Raw genomic sequence first — 19,537 nt, forward strand, 5'->3', positions numbered from 1 at the left:
AGATTCAAAATTTAGTAATAGGAATCTCAAGTTTATTAGCATATCCCTTAGTCTTTTTCGACATCCATGGGAAATATATAGAATGGTTCTATTCTAAAGCCCCGGATACCACACGGCATGACATATTTAATAAACAGACCAATTTTTTTTACATATTCTTCTTGGACTTGTAGTTAAGGTAAAAAAGATCTGCTTTGAGATTTGAGTCTTACGGCCTTTTGCCCCGCGAAGCCCACACCGCTGACGACACACGCCGCCTCTGATCTTCTTCCTCCTGGCTTTAGTCCAGATGGATCCTCACCTCTATGGAGAGGAGCCCGGGGTATGCCTTCGACCACGGCTCCTGGATTGGGAGAGTCAGGTTTTAACACGACTCCCATCTGAACTCCGCAACCTTTGCAGGTAAACCTAACCCGTATTGGATTTATGATTACACATCCAATTGCCTGAATGTGCAAGCGCACATCACGATGTTTTCCATCACCTTAAAGCATCGGTTAGTATTCAAACTAATGTACATAACTTTGAAAAGGATCATTGGTACATGGCCGAAGTAGGATTTGAACCTGTGCCTGCGCATCACGCATTTCAACCGGGCACCTTACCGACGACCACAGACGTTCTAACCGCTCACGCCGCCTGCGCAAATAATTAATCCAGTCATTTAATAAAATAAGTCATTTAAGACAATGAATGAATGAATGAATTTTATTTATATAAGTAACAAGGACTCATTTGTATTAGTAATGCTTACAAACTATGTTAGTACCTAGGGACAGCATGATACAATAAGTAAGTTCATAAATTTAGTATTTTTATCCAGGCGAGTCAAGCTTGTAACTTCAATGTTGCTGAAATTTCATATGACTCACACACAGAGACTCACACTCACCCAGAGACTCACACACACTCGCACACAAGATTACACGACACGCCTTCGTGATTCGATCTACGTATTGAACACGCCTACGATTCTTAACACTTTTAGCAATGTCATACACATACATATATTATCAGACATGATAATAATTTATAATAATCCCGGAATAATGAAAATATTATCGTCTTATCTGTTTATTTCCGAGATCCGAATGCACGGATGTGTGACAGCCAAGTTGGTAAAAATAACTTGACTCGAAATTAAATAATCATCAAAATTATATTAACTTTTATTATTTTTTTCTATTTTTAACATGTTATTCGTGTTAATTGACATTAATCATTACAAAAATACATTAATCACAAAAATAAGATTTTTTTTACTCATTTTTCGAGCGCTTAACTTTACAAACTTTTACGCCTTCAACGATCTCACCTGTAAAAAAAGTTTTATCATAAAACCATCTCCATTTAAAAGTCTGGATTATTTTCTCTCTATATACACATAATCATGTCTATACGGGGTAGACAGAGTTCAAGACCCGTTCTTTTCAAGAAATACCTACCTATTTGGCTGAATGATAGATTCGGTTAAATAGATTCGAAAAAGATATATAAAAGAAGATAAAGATAATTGATAGATAAAAGAAGAATCCTTAGATAAAAAAAAGAAGTAGAATCCAAGTTTTACGAAACCTATGAGGAAGAGTTTGAGTGGTCCTATTCGTTTTCCTATTGGTGCCGGGAACCATACGACACATTCTCTATCTTACTTTTTTCTTACGTGATATGTGTGTGTGTGTGATCAAACAAAGTCCTATAAGAAAACCATTGTTTATTAATAAATATTATATAAATATTAATAAATATGTAGACAATGTGCATTCGTCCACGATATAGTTTTAAGAGATCTATATTTGCAAATTGACGTCCGATAAAATTGCTGCAGTGTAGTTTGTTCCGCCGCTTCTTCTACACATGCGCTTTGGAAGCGGTAGTAGTTATAATTAGATTTAAGTGATGTGACGTCAATAAGTGATACCTTGTATCCAATTTTGAAAATAAATCTATTCCATTGTCACGATTTAATAACTTGGACGATATTACGTTTGTACTTGGCTTATTTTTAACTTACAACTTTTCATTGGCTTACGGTATTAAGTTTATTTCTCCTACGCTACTTTCAAACATCAAATAATTGCCGACAAAAAAAATAAGTTCATGAGACGACCACATGCACCGTTACTTGCAATTTTAATTAACTACGTCTTACGTCTTTTTTGTTGCAAATTGTAAAACGTTAATGGCAACTAAGGCGTGGCGACATCTCTACGCACAATCTATACTAATATCATAAAGCAGAGGAGTTTGTTTGTTTGTTTGAACGCGCTTATCTTAGACTAGCTGTGCCCGCGACTTCGTCCGCGTGGAATAGTTATTTTGGGCATCATATTTATTTTTGCAAACATCCTCCTCGGCTTTATCAATTATAGCTGCTAATTGTTATGTGACTTGGCGACGACTTGGCCCACATCATTACCCGCGACGGAACGGAGACCGTATAGTGAGATGAGAGGCCTTTGCCCAGTAGTGGGATCTTACAGGCTGATACTTTACTTTACTTTAAAATAGTAATACCTATCTTCTAAGATGTTCAGGGTCAGTCGGTCGTGTATTAGAAAGAACGCTGGTTCACCGTATTAAATGTTTCGCTGCAAATTGCTTATAACGACTATATCTCAAAACCTATTCGTCTGATTTATATACTGTAAATGGCAATGTTAGTCTACATGAAAAACCGAAAGTAATAAACATATTTATTTGGATAAGGATTAATACTGAATTAAAGAAAATTGGTTTTAAAATAACTTATGTTTATAATGAAAAAATAATCTTAAAAAATGAACATAAAAGTGGTTATTGTAAGTAAACCTTAAGATATATGCTCTCGCGGACTTTTTTGTGGCAAAAAATGAGTACTTCACATCTTTAGTACATTGTTTTACTATATCTTTGTTGGTTTGCGCAGCGTTCGCGTGGAAAGCTCGCAGATGGCCGACTCATTCAACTTTCACCTGCATTGTTGACGTTTCCCGTAGGAAATCCGGGATAAAATATAGCCTATAGCCTTCCTCGATAAATAGACTATCTAACAGTGAAAGAATTATTCAAATCGGTTCAGTAGTTTCTGAGATTAGCGCGTTTAAACAAACAAACAAACAAAACAAACTCTTCAGCTTTATAATATTAGTATAGATAGTACTGGTTCGAATTGAAAAATTCTTTAATTTAATAGAACATTTATCGAGGAAGGCTTTAGGCTATATAACATCACGCTGCAACTATAAGGAGCGAAGAAATAATGGAATATGTAAAAAAAAACGGGAAAAATTATTCATTCTTGCGAGCTTCAACGATGCCCAAAATAACTATTCCACGCGGACGAAGTCGCGGGCACAGCTAGTAAACAATACGTCACATTAGCCAACCATACAATAACTAACAATCATCGCGAAATCTTCCCTTTGGTGGTTTGAAGGTCGAGCCGAATCATCGCTCCCGCTACGAAGGGATATGCTTATTAACTAGGGCTTCTTCTTATAGGCGATGGGCTAGCAACCTGTCACTATTTGCATCTCAACTGTCATTGTCATTGTTTACAATTTAAGATATTCGAAATTTGGTTTTTATAAGCTGGAAGAATTCGACGAGGTCGTTCTCAACATATATTTTGTCATCTCGTACGCTAAAAAAAAATATCTTTCTTTCTTTCTAATCTCGAAAGACTGATGATGATTTTAGATAGTGACATCGCCTAAAAAACTATTCAAAGATTATTAAGCTTAAAAAATACATGTTAATAGGAACATACATATGATCACGTCTATACCCCTTGTGGGGTAGACAGAGCCAACAGGTCGAAAAGACTGACAGGCAACGTTCAGCTATTTGGCTTAATGACAAAATTGAGATTCAAATAGTGACTTTTTACGACATCCATGAGAAAGAGATGGAATAGTCCTATTCCTTTTTGTATTGGTGCCGGGAACCACACGGCACGTTAATGTGTACGTCGACCAAAATATCTTTGACCTATTGCCGAAGGCGTGATCGATTACAATTGTGGCAATGACTATCAATAAATATTGATTATTCATACATTTTATCTCTCTAAATTACACTCGCGTAAAGGTTGTAAAATATATGAAAATCCAGATTAAAGCATGACTATAAACAGATTTTTTTAATCATCTATACTAATATTATAAAGCTGAAGGCTCTGTGTTGATTGCTAGCCCATCGCCTAAAAGAAGAATCCCAAGTATATAAGCCTATCCCTTAGTCGCCTGTTACGAAATCCATGGGAACGAGATGGAGTGGTCCTATTTTTTTTTATATATATTGGTGCCGGGAACCACACGGCACCAAAATTCCTGTGGGAATGGAAATTAAAATGGTTATTATGTAACAATAAAATAATAGAACGGTCAATTCTACGAGGAAATTCATTGCAAATTATAGCTATACTCATTGTTAAGTGCAGTGTTCTATTTCAGACATGTAGCGATATGACTTGCCGGCAAAAGATAAGCATTCTAGACGCAAAACGTTAATTTCCTGAGAGACCATACCAGGATGGAGTGGAAATCTCTGATACCAATGTATTTAGAGTTAATACATAAACACACACATGCATACATATTGTCTATATTCCTTGCGGGGTATACAGTGCCAATTTGAATAGACTGAAAGGCCACGTTCAGCTGTATGGCTTAATGATGGAATTGAGATTCAAATAGTGACAGGTTGCTAGCTAATCGCCTACAATAGGAATCTCAAGTTTTAAGCCTATCCTTTAGTCGCCTTTTATACATAAATGGAAAAGATATGGTCCTATTCTTTAGTTGATCTGTGGTTCAAAAGCAAAAAGGTATCTATTTATATATTTTGCTATTGCACTTTTAGAGCGAAGGCAAAAATCATGAGGGAATCTGCACACCAGCTTTCCCTCCACACTCTCCTTGTATAGAATAGAATAGAATAGATTTATTTTCAAATTTGGATACAAGGTATCACTTATTGACGTCACATCACTTAAATCTAATTATAACTACTACCGCTTCCAAAGCGCATGTGTAGAAGAACAAACTACACTGCAGCAATTTTATCAATGCAATTTCATCGGACGTCAATGTACAAATATAGATCTCTTAAATCTAAATCATGGACGAATACACATTGTCTACATTAAAAAACATGAATGAATGTAGAACTAGTTATTTCAATACGAAGTATATCTGCCTAGTCAACCTGCTTTCATTCATCCTCTCCACATGACCAAACCATCTTACCATACCCTTATTTATTCCTGTTACTACATCTTCTTTCATGTCACAATTCAAATAAATATTAAAATATGGACTTATCTATCACACAACGATCTCTTAAGACTAAACGATAATTAAATCTATACTAAAATTATAAAGCTAAAGAGTTTGTTTGTTTGTTTGAACGCGCTAATCTCAGGAACTACTGGTTCGATTGAAAAATTATTTCTGTGTTGATTAGACCATTTATCGAGGAAGGCTTTAGGCTATATTACATCACGCTGCAACTATTAGGAGCGAAGAAATAATGGAACATGTTAAAAAAAACGGTTTAAATTATTCATCCTTGAAGGCTCCCAAAATAACTATTCCACGCGGACGAAGTCGCGGGCACAGCTAGTATGTAATAAAAGCAATTAGAAACCGATAAATTTATGATTCGGTAAGCGATGACGTCACAGATACGATACAATGGTAAACGGTAGGTATATTCGATTAATCTAATAATGCATGTAATTTATATGGCATTGCATGAAAAACATGAAAATATTTACAGTTCTTCTCTTTTATTATATTTATATGTTGTTGGCTTAGATTTTTTTTTATTGATGCCGTGTGGTTCCCGGCACCAATAAAAAAAATAGGACCACACCATCTCGTTCCCATGGATGTCGTAAAAGGCGACTAAGGGATAAGCTATTATATGTAATATATATATACCTTGGGATTCTTCTTTTAGGCGATGGGCTAACAACCTGTCACTTTTTGAGTCTCAATTCTATCATTAAGCCGAGCAGCTAAACGTGGCCTTTCAGTCTTTTCAGGACTATTGGCTCTGTCTGCCCCGCAAGGGATATATACGTGATTATATGCATGTATCTTGGCTCTGTCTACCCTGTAAGGTATAAAGACGTAATTATATGTTTTGTTTCATTATAGATTTGAGTGCGTTTGACATCAATCTGCCTGGTGGTGAGCAAGATGAGACCTAAGATGGTGCCTGCAAGCTCAAATAGTGCCTATTCACTCTTAGTTTGAAAATCTCCAATTTATCTGTATGTTACAGGAATAGAAAAGGGTAAGTTAAGATGGTTCGGTCATGTGGAGAGGATGAATGAAAGCAGGTTGACTAAGCAGATATACAAGGAGAGTGTGGAGGGAAAGGTCGGAGTGGGAAGACCTAGACGAACGTATCTTGATCAAATTAAGGACGTCCTGGCAAAGGGTCAGGTCAAAAGTACCCGAAACCGCCGAGCTTGCATGAAGAGAGTTATGAATGTGGATGAAGCGAAGGAAGTATGCAGAGATCGTGGCAAGTGGATAGATGTAGTCTCTGCCTACCCCTCCGGGAAAGTGTTATACATATGTATGTATGTCTATGTATGGAACTTTAACACTCGTGATTATTAGTAGTATCAAGTCTATATGTTTATCCCTGTACGTATATATACATAAGTATAATCACATCTTTGTCCCTTGCGAGGTAGACAGAGCCAACCTTGAAAAGCCTGAATGTCTGTAATAATAACATATATTTGGATGATGTATGTGTGTATAACATGTATTTGAATGATTACTCCCGAAGTTCAACAGACAAGTTACCCTATGCTCCAGAGGTCTTGGGTTCAGTTCCCGGGAGGGGTGTCCTTTGTTGAAGTTGTTTTCGGGAATTCTGGATAATGAAGCCTCACCGCTAATGACACAATAGGGATTAAATCGAGTTTGAATTTCTTGTCTCTAAATCCTTTACTGATATTGTAAACTTTAGGTAAGGCCTGCGTACTTTGTAACATGACGTCTATATCCCTTGCGGGGTAGACAGAGCCATCAGTCTTGAAAAGACTGATAGGCCGCGCTCAACTGTTTGGCTTACTGATAGAGTTGAGATTCAAATAGTGACAGGTTGCTAGCCCATCGCCTCAAAGAAGAATCCCAAGTTTATACGAGTAAGCCTATCCCTTAGCCGGGAACCACACGGCAATCAGTTAGTTTAACATATTCTCATGAAGCAATATCTACAAACATTACAGTATGTCATGTAGGTCTGTCAGTAAGGTTTTCGAATTTATTTGGATATCCGCAAGGGACCAGTGTATGTGACGTGAAAATGTATGAGTATATGTTTTGCGGCAAATAAAAAAATATACATTTTTATCACGATCTTATTAGTGCCGTGTGGTTCCCGGCACCAATACAAAAAAGTATAGGACCACTCCATCTCTTTCCCGTGGATGTCGTAAAAGGCGACTAAGGGATAGGCTTAAAAACTTGAGATTCTTTTTTAGGCGATGGGCTAGCAACCTGTCACTATTCGAATCTCAATTCCATCTTAAAGCCAAATAGTTGAACGTGGCCTATCAGTCCGCTCAGGACTGTTGGCTCTGTCTACCCCGCAAGGGACATAGACGTGATTATATGTATGTATGTATGTATGTATGTATGTTATTTTTGCTAAAGCAAAAAATGAAAAAAATAGAATGGCACGCGCGTCGCCGTTATTATACGCGAAAAAGCTAAGTAAATAAATAATAAATATGTATATACAGGACAAATTACACAGATTGAGTTACTTACTGGGTGCACTAAGAGAGGATTTCACGAAATTCCCGCGGGAATAGAAGTTGAAGGGGTTACAACCAATCGTGTGAGTCTATCGAGGGAGATGCTTAAAAACTCCAATAAATACTGAATTTTTAAGGGACAAAAATCTTACCAGAAAAAATTGGAAGTATTAAATTAAATTATAAATAAGAAATCCGTGGGTACCTTGTCATAAAACTGGACAATTTCCCCGTCGAGATGAAATTCTAAGGTCATAATGAGCAAAAGCAGATGTCTACAACTACTGGAAAGGAATAAAATAAAACTTTGATATTTTATAGTGCCGTGTGGTTCCCGGCACCAGTACAAAAAAGAATAGGACCACTCCATCTCTTTCCCATGGATGTCGTAAGAGGCGACTGAGGGATAGGCTTATAAAATTGGGATACTTTTTTTAGGCGATGGGCTAGCAACATGTCACTATTTGAATCTTAATTCTATCTTAAACCCAAATAGCTGAACGGGGCCTATCAGTCTTTTCAAGACTGTTGGCCCTGTCTACCCCGCAAGGGATATAGACGTGACTATATGTATGTGTGTATTTATAAAATATCAAACATACCGCCAGAAACCACACGGCACTTATTTTATACCAAAAAGAAGTTTTTTTTATTGTCGCTCCTATGTGCCCTGTGGATACCGGCGCTTTATAAAAAGACCACCGATATCTTTCCCATTGATGTCGTAAAAGGCAACTAAGAGATAGGCTTATAAACTTGGCATTCCTATTATGTAAGCGATGGCCTGGCAACCTGTCACTATTTGAATCTCAATTCTATCATAACCTTTTTTCAAGACCGTTGACCCTGTCTACCCCGCAAGGGATATAGGTGACTATTTGTATGTATGTAATTTTAGTACATGGAACGCAAAAACTTCCGATAGAAATTTATACTATACAAAGCGGTATTAGGTGATTTTGGTGAAGAGTGGACCTAAGTGCCCCTTGAACCGACGAGCTTTCATGATAAGATTGATGAAAGTGAGATGACGCAAGATAAGTCTGCAGGAGTCAAGTCAAACGGACAGATGTAATCTCTGTCTACCCTTCCGGGAAAGATGAGTCATGTCTCTAAAATGCGATGTAATTAAGAAAGTATTGATCATTATCGCTTCTAGTTTTTCAAGCATCACTGTAGTTAAAGGTGGAAGCCCTCCCGGAAATGACCCGCTGATGACGCCATCTTGAAGCCTACTTCCGGCTGCACGTGCAAAGGCGTGTGCATTATGTTTTAATAGGTCTCTGTCTTTGATGTGAGTCCTGAGGAATCAGGATCTAGGAAGTGGTTTTCAAAATAAAATAATTGGGCTAGCAACCTGTCACTATTTGAATCTCAATTCTATTATCGATCCATAAATACTGAGCGTGGCCTATCAGACTTTTAAAGACTGCTGGCTCTGTCTACCATGCAAGGGATATAGACGTGACTATATATAAGTATGACATGGTAATAAGACGCACGCTTTTAAGAAACGTGAGGATGTATGAAGAAGAACTATTAATATGAAGTCATATCAATAAATGCAATAGTTTAGTTAGCCATCACTGTAATATGGAGCTTTGCATGCCTTTATGAGCAGTCAGAAACTATCCAAAAAGGCTCGACTGGCTGTGCACAGGGGCGTGTTGGTCCCGACATTAATGTATGGGAGTGAAAGTTGGGTATGGCAAAAGAAGCATGAAAGCAGAATAAATGCAGTGGAAATGAGAGCGTTAAGGAGTATGATGGGTGTGAAATTGAGTGACAGGATAAGGAACAGCGTGATAAGGGAATGTTGTGATGTGAAAGAAGATGTAGTTACAGGAATAGAAAAGGGTATGTTAAGATGGTTCGGTCATGTGGAGAGGATGAATGAAAGCAGGTTGACTAAGCAGATATACAAGGAGAGTGTGGAGGGAAAGGTCGGAGTGGGAAGACCTAGACGAACGTATCTTGATCAAATTAAGGACGTCCTGGTAAAGGGTCAGGTCAAAAGTACCCGAAACCGCCGAGCTTGTATGAAGAGAGTTATGAATGTGGACGAAGCGAAAGAAGTATGCAGAGATCGTGGCAAGTGGAAAGAGGTAGTCTCTGCCTACCCCTCCGGGAAAGAGGCGTGATTTTATGTATGTATGTATCACTGTATTAATCGGCTCTGCCTACGCCGTGAGGGATGGAGACGAGTGTATGGTTCAAGATGAGAAGAAAATAGTAAGTTAAGTAGTAGATTTCTTTTTTAAATACAAATAAATAAATATAAATATATACGGGACAAATTACACAGATTGAGTTAGCCTCGAAGTTGGTTCGAGACTTGTGTTACGAGATACTAACTCAACGATACTTATAATAAATACTTATATAGATAAACATCCAAGACCCCAGGCCAATTAGAAAAAGTTCTTTTCTCAGCATGCCCTGGCCGGGACTCGAACCCGGGACCTCCGGTGTCGCAGACAAGCGTACTACCGCTGCGCCACAGAGGCTGTCAAATATTTATAATTTTATTTAGTTTATTATATATATACTTACATAATTAAAAACAAAACTGCTTTTTATCTTATCTAGTAAAGTAATAAAATTTTCCATGTTCAAGTTGCTTTGTATGTATAATTAGTTTAAAATAATTTGTTAAATTCGAATAATTTTCAATTTTGTAGCGTGCATTGAGGGATGGCACTGCATGTTCATATATATTTTAAAAAAACTTTAGCGTTGCATTATACTACATACATACATACATATGGTCACGTCTATATCCCTTTCGGGGTAGACAGAGCCAACAGTCTTGGAAAGACTGAATGGCCACGTTCAGCTATTTGGCTTAATGATAGAATTGAGATTCAAATAGTGACAGGTTGCTAGCCCATCGCCTTAAAAAGAATCCCAAGTTTGTAAGCCTATCCCTTAGTCGCCTTTTACGACATCCATGGGAAAGAGATGGAGCGGTCCTATTCTTTTTTGTATTGATGCAGGGAACCACACGGCATTATACTATTAATAAATACTACAGGTATTAAACGCGCACGCAACGTTACCTTTATTTTATGTCGCGTGTACCAATTGAATGCGATACTAAAAGCTTTGAAACGAACAGAGGACGCGAATGACAATAATAATTGACAATAACAATTATAAATGTAGTATTTATAATTTTAATTGTAATTAAAACAATTAGTAAGTATTCATTCATCATCAGCCGACAGTCTTGAAAAGACTACGGGACACGCTCAGCTGTTTGACTTAATGATGGAATTGAGATTTAAATAGTGACAGGTTGCTAGCCCATCGCCTAAGAATCCCAAATGTATAAGCATATCCCTCAGTCGCCTTTTACGACATCCATGGGAAAGAGATGGAGTGGCCCTATTTTTTTTATTGGTGCCGTAATGTGGTAATTAAATCATTATCTATAATATATTAATTTAATTATTGTAGAAAATAATCTGAGACTTGAGGCAGCCCTATTCCACATTACCTGTGACTTTATTAAAATTTACATACTTGTAAAACATATTTTCTGTTATCACTTAAAAAATGTGCATTACTAAAAATAAATATTATTAGTTTTTAAGGTTTATTTCGGTATTGTAAAATTCCTTCTTTTTATTATTTTGTCAGTACGATAACATAATATGTTTATGATTAACTTAAACCTATAATAAAGTAAAAATAAAATATAATAATATAACTTTTAACGTAGTAAAGTGCAAAAGTGGTTCATATTTTTTATGGCAATGATAAATCACACGGAGGTCATAATTTTGGCATGCCTCATAAGTCATTATTTGTGCGATCCAATACGTGAAACATCTAAAAATACAACAGAAACTTATTCAGAACTAATATTTAGTTTTATTGTAAGTATTTCTTAGTCTTAATACTGTTCTGGTAGCAACTAAAAAACATAAATAAATAAATATATACGGGATAAATTACACTGATTGAGTTAACCTAGAAGTAAGTTCGAGACTTGTGTTACGAGATACTAACTCAACGATACTATATTTTATAATAAATACTTATATAGATAAACATCCAAGACCCAGGCCAATCAGAAAAAGTTCTTTTCTCATCATGCTCTGGCCGGGATTCGAACCCGGGACCTCCGGTGTCACAGACAAGCGTATTACCGCTGCGCCACAGAGGCCGTCTATAGTGTATGCCAGTTGATTCGATTCCCTTCAGATTTAAACGTCAATGGTTCCTAGCCTAGGTTCCTAGCCCTTCGCCTAAAAAAAAGCATCGCAATTTTATGTCGCCTTTGACGACATCCATGGGATAGAGATGGAGTGGGCCTATTCTCTTTTGTATTGGTGCCGAGAAACACACGGCACTACTATTAAATAACTGCATTAACACTTATATTTTTTTTTATCCATCTGAGTCCAAAATCATCACCAATAATCATGAATCCAGGTGCATCGCCACGGTGACAGAACACCATCACTAAAAGATATGAAGTACAGCACTGATCCAGAAAAATTGGCGCAACTAATCAAGCCCTTTGGATATCAGCAATTAACCGAGGTATGTTACTATGAAGTATTCTTCAAATGTTGGTATATCAAGATAAAAGAACCACTACTTTGTCGTGGATGTAGTAAAAACCGACTAACGCATTAAAAATATTCATCTGGAGAAATGAGGAGTGTGGTTTTCGGCATTTTGGAACCACTCCACATCTTTTCCATGGATGTAAATAGCTAAACGTGGTCTTTCAGTCTTTTCAAGACTTTTGGCTCTGTCTACCCCACAAGGGATATAGACGTGACTATTGTACATATCAAATATCATATTGAATTTTCAGAAAGGATTACGACGTGCCTACAATCTGGGTAATCTAATCAGGGCTCAATACCCCACGCTTTTAGGGGGGAAATACAATGAGAGCCAGGTCTACCTTCGGTCCACTGATATCACGCGGACGAAGATGACCTTGCTGGCTGCCTTGGCAGCTGTCTACCCACCAGCTCAGGAGTGGCAGAAGGGTTTAAATTGGACTCCTGTTCCGTATACCACGGTTCCAGAAGAAATTGATTTCGTGAGTGCCTTAAAACCTTACATTAACAACTGTGAGGTGGCTATAAGTAAAATCCCCCATTTCTGGGGAGGCCTTAGCCCAGCAGTGGATTTCTATGGGCTGTTAAGTACCATGTAATATGATTGCGATATACTTTACAAGATAAAGGCTTATTTCTGCGGATTTAAGCTTATAATCCGAACTCTGAGTCAAGTTAGCTATTTTCCAATAATTGGGTCGTTCTTCTTTTTAACCTACATAAAGGTGTCTTCGCCAGACCGTTAAAAACAAAACAAGTGAATTATCAATATTTTTTCAAAATTACATTTTGATATGTATATTAAATAATATATTAATACACATATTTAATAACACAATAACACATATTTAAATAATATATTAATTAAATAATTTCACTGTAAAAAGTAAGTTACAGAGTTGTGAATCCTCGTGACAGAGATGTTTTCATACAAAATCATTATGTCTTCCGCTACATGACCTTGCGTGTTATCTATAATATTACGAAAAAAATATATTATGACACAAAATGTAAAAATATCCTAAATCTCTTTAATATATTACCTATCGTGTAACAGTAATAGTTATTTTTTAATACTTTGAATAAAATTATTAAAAAATCTCAAATACTTGTCTCCCTCTACCTAATGTTTTGCGTGGTAAATTCTGTCACGTGGGTTGTCAAACGAAATACGCGCTGTTGTTGCTCGTCCTTGTGGCATGTGAACCAAGGGAATTACCCCCTTTCAACCCTCCGTACATGTTCCCGTCTGCGAACAGAAGGCAGCGCCTCATTCGCCCAAACGCAATGTCAGGACGCGCGTGTTTTTAAACGACTACCGCTTCGTTACGTAAGTAATTGATTAAAATTATAATGATCATTGTTACTTTTTGTTGTTTACTCTTACGTAATAAGAAATATTTTATGCTCGACATGTAAATTATCAAATTCTATGTTAACTTTTAAATATTATCAACTTTTTATCAAAAATTTACCCTTCCGTCACACGACAATTTTGTCACATAGTTATAGTGACGAAGTGGTAAGTACGTGACGGTGGGGTAATATAAATAATGTTTTTGTTATATTTATGCTTAATTCAAGAAATACTTAAAAAGATTCATTAGTTTTGGTAGTTATTAGGATAATTATTGCTACGAAAAATCTTCTGTTGTCATTTAGATACTAATTTCTTATTTTCTATCACCAGATAACATCAAGGTGTAACAGAATACATTATCAGTAGTGTCCGGCCGAAGGTCTATTTTTGGCCGAAGCCGAAGCCGAAGCCTTCGGCTTCGGCCGAAGATTAATCGGCTATCGCCACAACCTTCGGCCGAAGCCGAAGCCGAAGCCGAAGGTTTATATTCTCTCAGCACTCAGTAATTAATTTTGTTCAATATTGTCTACAAGCTACAATTAATATTAAAATTATTTCAAAACCTCAATATTGAAGGTTTATATATTGACTGTCTCATATAGAAGTTGATGATATATCATATAAAGATGTGCAAGAACTTGTGCGATTAAAGAAGAAAGCATGGCTGGATTTGTTAGCAGCAAAAGCTAACTTAAGAATGCAAGAGGTTATAGATGAAGATGTGAATGAAGCACGTAAGGAATATAAAAAAAAAAAAGATTTGGTTAAGAAAGCTGTGATTAGAAAAAAAGAAGAGTATAAAGAGGAATTTGATAAAAGGTTATCAGAAGACTTTCAGTCAAATCTGAAAGTATTCTGGAAATCCGTTCAAGTTCAGCCCGAGGAAAAACTATAACCAGAGAGCTGACTAGGATCAGATGCCAGGATGGTAGCGTTGTGAAAGGAGAAGAATGTGTGCTAAAGATATGGAAGGACTATTTTGAAAATTTATTTGAAAAAAAGGAAGGAAATAAGAAAGATGTCTACTATAGCGAAGAAAAAGAGAATGAGATGGAAAGTGAAATTGAAATGTTCGAAATTGTGGAAGCACTTAAGAGTATGAAAGCGGGTAAGGCTGCTGGGTATGATAGAGTGTCGGTCGAGATGCTAAAAGCAGGAAAAGGCGTCGTAGCAAGACAATTGTACTGCCTTTTCAATTTGTGTTGGAGAAGCGGCCGAGTACCAAAAGATTGGTGTAAGGCTGTTATCGTGCCACTTTACAAAGGAAAAGGGTCACAACTGGACTGCAAAAATTATCGTGGTATAAGCCTGCTTAGCGTCGTCGGCAAATTGTATGCTAAGGTATTGATTAATAGAGTCAGGAATGAAACTGATGGCAAAATATGGGATGCTCAAGCGGGATTTCGAAAGGGAATGGGATGTACTGATCAGGTCTTTTCTTTGCGGTGCATAGCCGAAAAGTTTTTGGCCAAGAGTCAAAAAGTCTATTGCACATTCGTGGATTTGGAAAAGGCCTATGACAGAGTTTAGAGGAATGAATTGTGGTCAGCACTTTCTATGCATGGGATGAGCAGTCTCTTGATACGAGCACTGAAATCCTTATATGAGGATTCGAGTGCTTGTGTCAGGATAAACGGAGTACACACTGAGAGGTTTAAGAATGAGAAAGGCGTTAGTATGTGTTGCGTCACTGTGGCTGTTCAACCTATTTATGGATAGTTGTTTGACAGGTTTGAAAGAGTCTTTTAGTCATTTGGTCCCGACATTAATGTATGGGAGTGAAAGTTGGGTATAGCAGAAGAAGCACGAAAGCAGAATAAATGCAGTGGAAATGAGATCGTCATAAGGGAATGTTGTGATGTGAAAAAAGATGTAGTTACAGGAAAAGAAATTGGTATGTTAAGATGGTCTGGTCATGTAGGAGGATGAATGAAAGCAGGTTGACTAAGCAGATTTACAAGGAGAGTGTGGAGGGAAAGGTGGGAGTGGGAAGGGCAAGACGAACGTATCTTGATCAAATTAAGGACGTCCTGGCAAAGGGTCAGGTCGAGAGTACCCACAATCGCCAAGCTTGCATGAAGAGAGTTATGAATGTGGATGAAGCGAAAGAAGTATGCAGAGATCGTGGCAAGTGGTAAGATGTAGTCTCTGCCTATCCCTCCGGAAAAGAGGCGTGATTTTATATATGTGTGTATGTACTGATTAAGATTTATAAAAATAAATGTATTTTATTGCAAACGATTGCAAAAGAGAGCCTGGTATCCCCTAAAATAACAACTCCTTCACGCTAGTTACTACTCTGTCACAATGGTTGTCTCCTGTTAGGAAAATTGTTTTGGTCGTAAATATATTTAGTTATAACTAGTGCAACATTGGTGTTTTTTTATTTACAATATTTTATGAAATTGCCATCTGTGCAAAACTTATTTATTTGTAAATAATACTAAATTTTAATTTACAGCAAAAATTTACTTTATATCAGCAGTAAATGTAACAGAGTGGTATTCGAACATCAATAAAATATATTTATAAATACAAATAAATAATATTAATATGTTTTTTTTAAACTTCATTTTGGTTAATTTATGTTTGACAAAAGTAAAAGTTATTTAACGAACAGCAGTTAATAGAATAAAATAAAAGGTTTCGTGACGGAAATGTAACTTTTTGAGTCGATTCTCTCTAAAAAGTCATGAAAGTCCTACAAAAATCTGTAAACTTCGCGGCCAATAACTTTTTCTGATAGAGTAGAAAGTCTTCTATTAGAATATATGTATATGAAGACGTACATACAATGTAAATATTTTTTCAAAACTGTGCAAATTTTTATTCAAAATGTAGGTTTAAAAGAAGAACGACCCAATTTCCTGGTGAAAATCAGATCAAGAATAAAGATATAAGAAGGTTGATTGAAGAGAATGAGGGAAGATTAAGAATAGACTTATAATTTTTTTTTTATTTAATTTTCTTATTTATCGTTTTTTCTTTCAGAATCGAGCGCTAAATAGCTGTAAGACCTTTATGACAGAAGTAAAACAAATGTACAAATTAAATTACCCTGAAATGATTAAGTATAAGAAAATTTTGGAGTTAGTTATGACGCACCTACATTTAGATATGAATCTAGTCGACAAACCTCTGTATATTAATAAGATTTACAACGTTTTCATGTCCCAGGTAATTTTTAACATATTTTAAGAAACATGTCGTGTGGTTCCTGGCACAAAAAAGAATAGGACCACTCCATCTCTTTCCCATGGATGTCGTAAAAGGGACTACTGACTAAGGGATAGGCTTATAAACTTGGGATTCTTTTTTAGGCGACCTGTCAGTATTAGAATCTCAATTCTATCATTAAGCCAAATAGCTGAACCTGGCCATTCAGTCTATTCGAGACTGTTGGCTCTGTCTACCCCGCAAGGGATATAGACGTGACTATATGTATGTATGTTTAAGAAACAGAGGGAAGTTCTAATGACCTGGGATTAGGATGGGATTCTTCTTACAGGCGATGAACTACAAACCTGACACTATTTGAATCACAATCGGAATTAAAGATTTTATATATACTGCTCCAGACTCTTAATTATATATTCGTGATATTTCAAGAAGATTAATTTAGCCGATAAACCGTATAGATGTAAAAAACACACAGATAAACTTACTTCCTCTGTCATAATGCATTTACCTATATCTAATTATAGTTGAAATAATAATTGTTATCTCAGAAGTGTAACTTTAAGTTAAAAGATAAAGGAGTTATATTTATTTGTATATTCTAGATATCATTAGGTCTAGACCTCCCCGAAGACCTGAAAGAGAACCTAACAGAGATAAAAAAAGCCGCTGATGCCGCTTTCGCCGTTCTATACCGGGACAATAAGAGGGGTTCTATATTGCCGTATGAATCTGGTTAGTAAAAAAATATTTATTGGACAAATCATAGATATTTTAGCTCGTTATATGACGATTTGACGGCCATTGTTGCGCAGCGGTCTGCGACACTGAGGTCCCGGGTTCGAATCCCGGCCAGGGCATGATGAGAAACGAAATATATCTGATTGGCCTGGGCCTTGGATGTTTATCTGTATAAGTGTTTATGATAAAATATTGTATCGTTGAGCTAGTATTTCATAGATATATCTCAGTAATATGAATGCGTTGCTACGAACTCGTGCGCAATGACTGATCTACGCGCGATTGGCTCTGCGTTTGACTCTGTTGTTACACGTCACGCACACAAACGGCTGCAGTGTAGTTTGTTCCGCCGCTTCTTCTACACATGCGCTTTGGAAGCGGTAGTAGTTATAATTAGATTTAAGTCATGTGACTTCAATAAGTGATACCCTGTATCCAATTTTGAAAATAAATATATTCTAAAAAATAAACTCCGTCTTGCCTCGGTCTCCCCTACTATAAATACTTTTACTACTATTACAAATATGAAAGTTAGTTTGTTTGTTACCAAAGTTAAACGACAGAAATGATCTACATGAAATTTTTACATATAGTGTGCTCCACATAACATATAAACCACACTAATGATAAAGATAAAAGTTTTGTATTTTTGCATGTTTGTAACGAATAAACTCAAAAACTACTGAATCGATTTTGATGAAATTTAGCACACAAATAGAATAGACATTTAGAAATACCATAGGTTTTTTTCTGGAAATCCTCACAGGAGCGAAGCACCGGCGCAATTGCTATTTTAATTCTCGAATTTAATATTCCTAATTGTACCTCCCTAATTCGACTATATTTAACAGGTGTCCTCCTAAATGAGTTTTTTAATTACGCACAAATGATGATTAATAATATCACAACACAAGCAATGAGAATATATTCCGCCCATCATGAAAACGTTTATGCGTTTTCGAAAATCTCCAGAACAGATATAGGAGGAATGCCCGATTATGGTGCAACTTTCGCTCTGAATTTACGCAAAGAAAAGTACACCGACAATTTTATTGTTGAGGTAAGTTAGTTTTTTGTTTTGTACATTTTTGACAGTAGATAGTTCATGAGAAACCAAAAATTTACGGTAAAACATACTTAGATGTAAAAAACCTATAGTTATATCTACCTATAACGAAATTTAGTGTCGTGTGGTTCCCGGCGCTAAAGAATAGTGTGCTTACCAGGACCGGGACTTAAGATAGGCTTATAAACGTAGGTTTCCTCTTGCAGGCGATGGGCTAGCAACCTGTCACTATTTGAATCTCAAAAAACATAACATAAAATCACGCCTCTTTCCCGAAGCGGTAGGCAGAGACTACCTCTTTCGACTTACCACGATCTCTGCATACTTTCTTCGCTTCATCCACATTCATAACTCTCTTCATGCAAGCTCGGCGGTTTCGGGTACTTTTGACCTGACCCTTTACCAGGGCGTCCTTAATGAAAAAAATTATGAATATGGAACTCACAATCTCTTATGTCTTTATATTTATTTAAGGTCAGTCTGCAGACTCTTTGATGCATCCACTAATTTATATTTATTCAGTCTTTTCAAGACTGTCGGCTCTGTCTATCCCGCAAGGGATAAAGACGTGATTATATATATGTATTTACTAATTTATTCTTCATAACCCATTTCTTACAGCCTGTGTTTTATGTACCAAGCTTACAAGACAATTATCAATTGAAATCTTTAGTAGTGGATGGATGTGGGAACCCATGTTACTATAGCACTTTTGAGAATCTTACGAAGAAATATGCTTGGCATTACGACACTTGGAGAAGCAACTGCCATTGAAAGGAGTGTAATTTTAACCCACATCACAGAGGAGGGTTCTCAATAAGTGACTTTTTTTTAAAGAAATG

The 19,537-nt window shown here is 36.5% G+C and overlaps 1 protein-coding gene across 1 annotated transcript; it reads left to right on the top strand.

Annotated features, from left to right (window-relative positions):
- The first annotated feature begins 12,247 nt into the window (after positions 1-12,247).
- On the top strand, positions 12,248-19,469 carry LOC132903112 (testicular acid phosphatase homolog). Its single transcript, XM_060950474.1, has 6 exons — positions 12,248-12,319; positions 12,600-12,833; positions 16,703-16,888; positions 17,494-17,623; positions 18,481-18,689; positions 19,317-19,469. Exons 1-6 carry the CDS (start codon positions 12,248-12,250, stop codon positions 19,467-19,469), a joined length of 984 nt encoding a protein of 327 aa, XP_060806457.1.
- The last annotated feature ends 68 nt before the right edge of the window (positions 19,470-19,537 follow it).

This window comes from Amyelois transitella, chromosome 21, assembly GCF_032362555.1.
Source record: "Amyelois transitella isolate CPQ chromosome 21, ilAmyTran1.1, whole genome shotgun sequence".
Taxonomy (NCBI): domain Eukaryota; kingdom Metazoa; phylum Arthropoda; class Insecta; order Lepidoptera; family Pyralidae; genus Amyelois; species Amyelois transitella.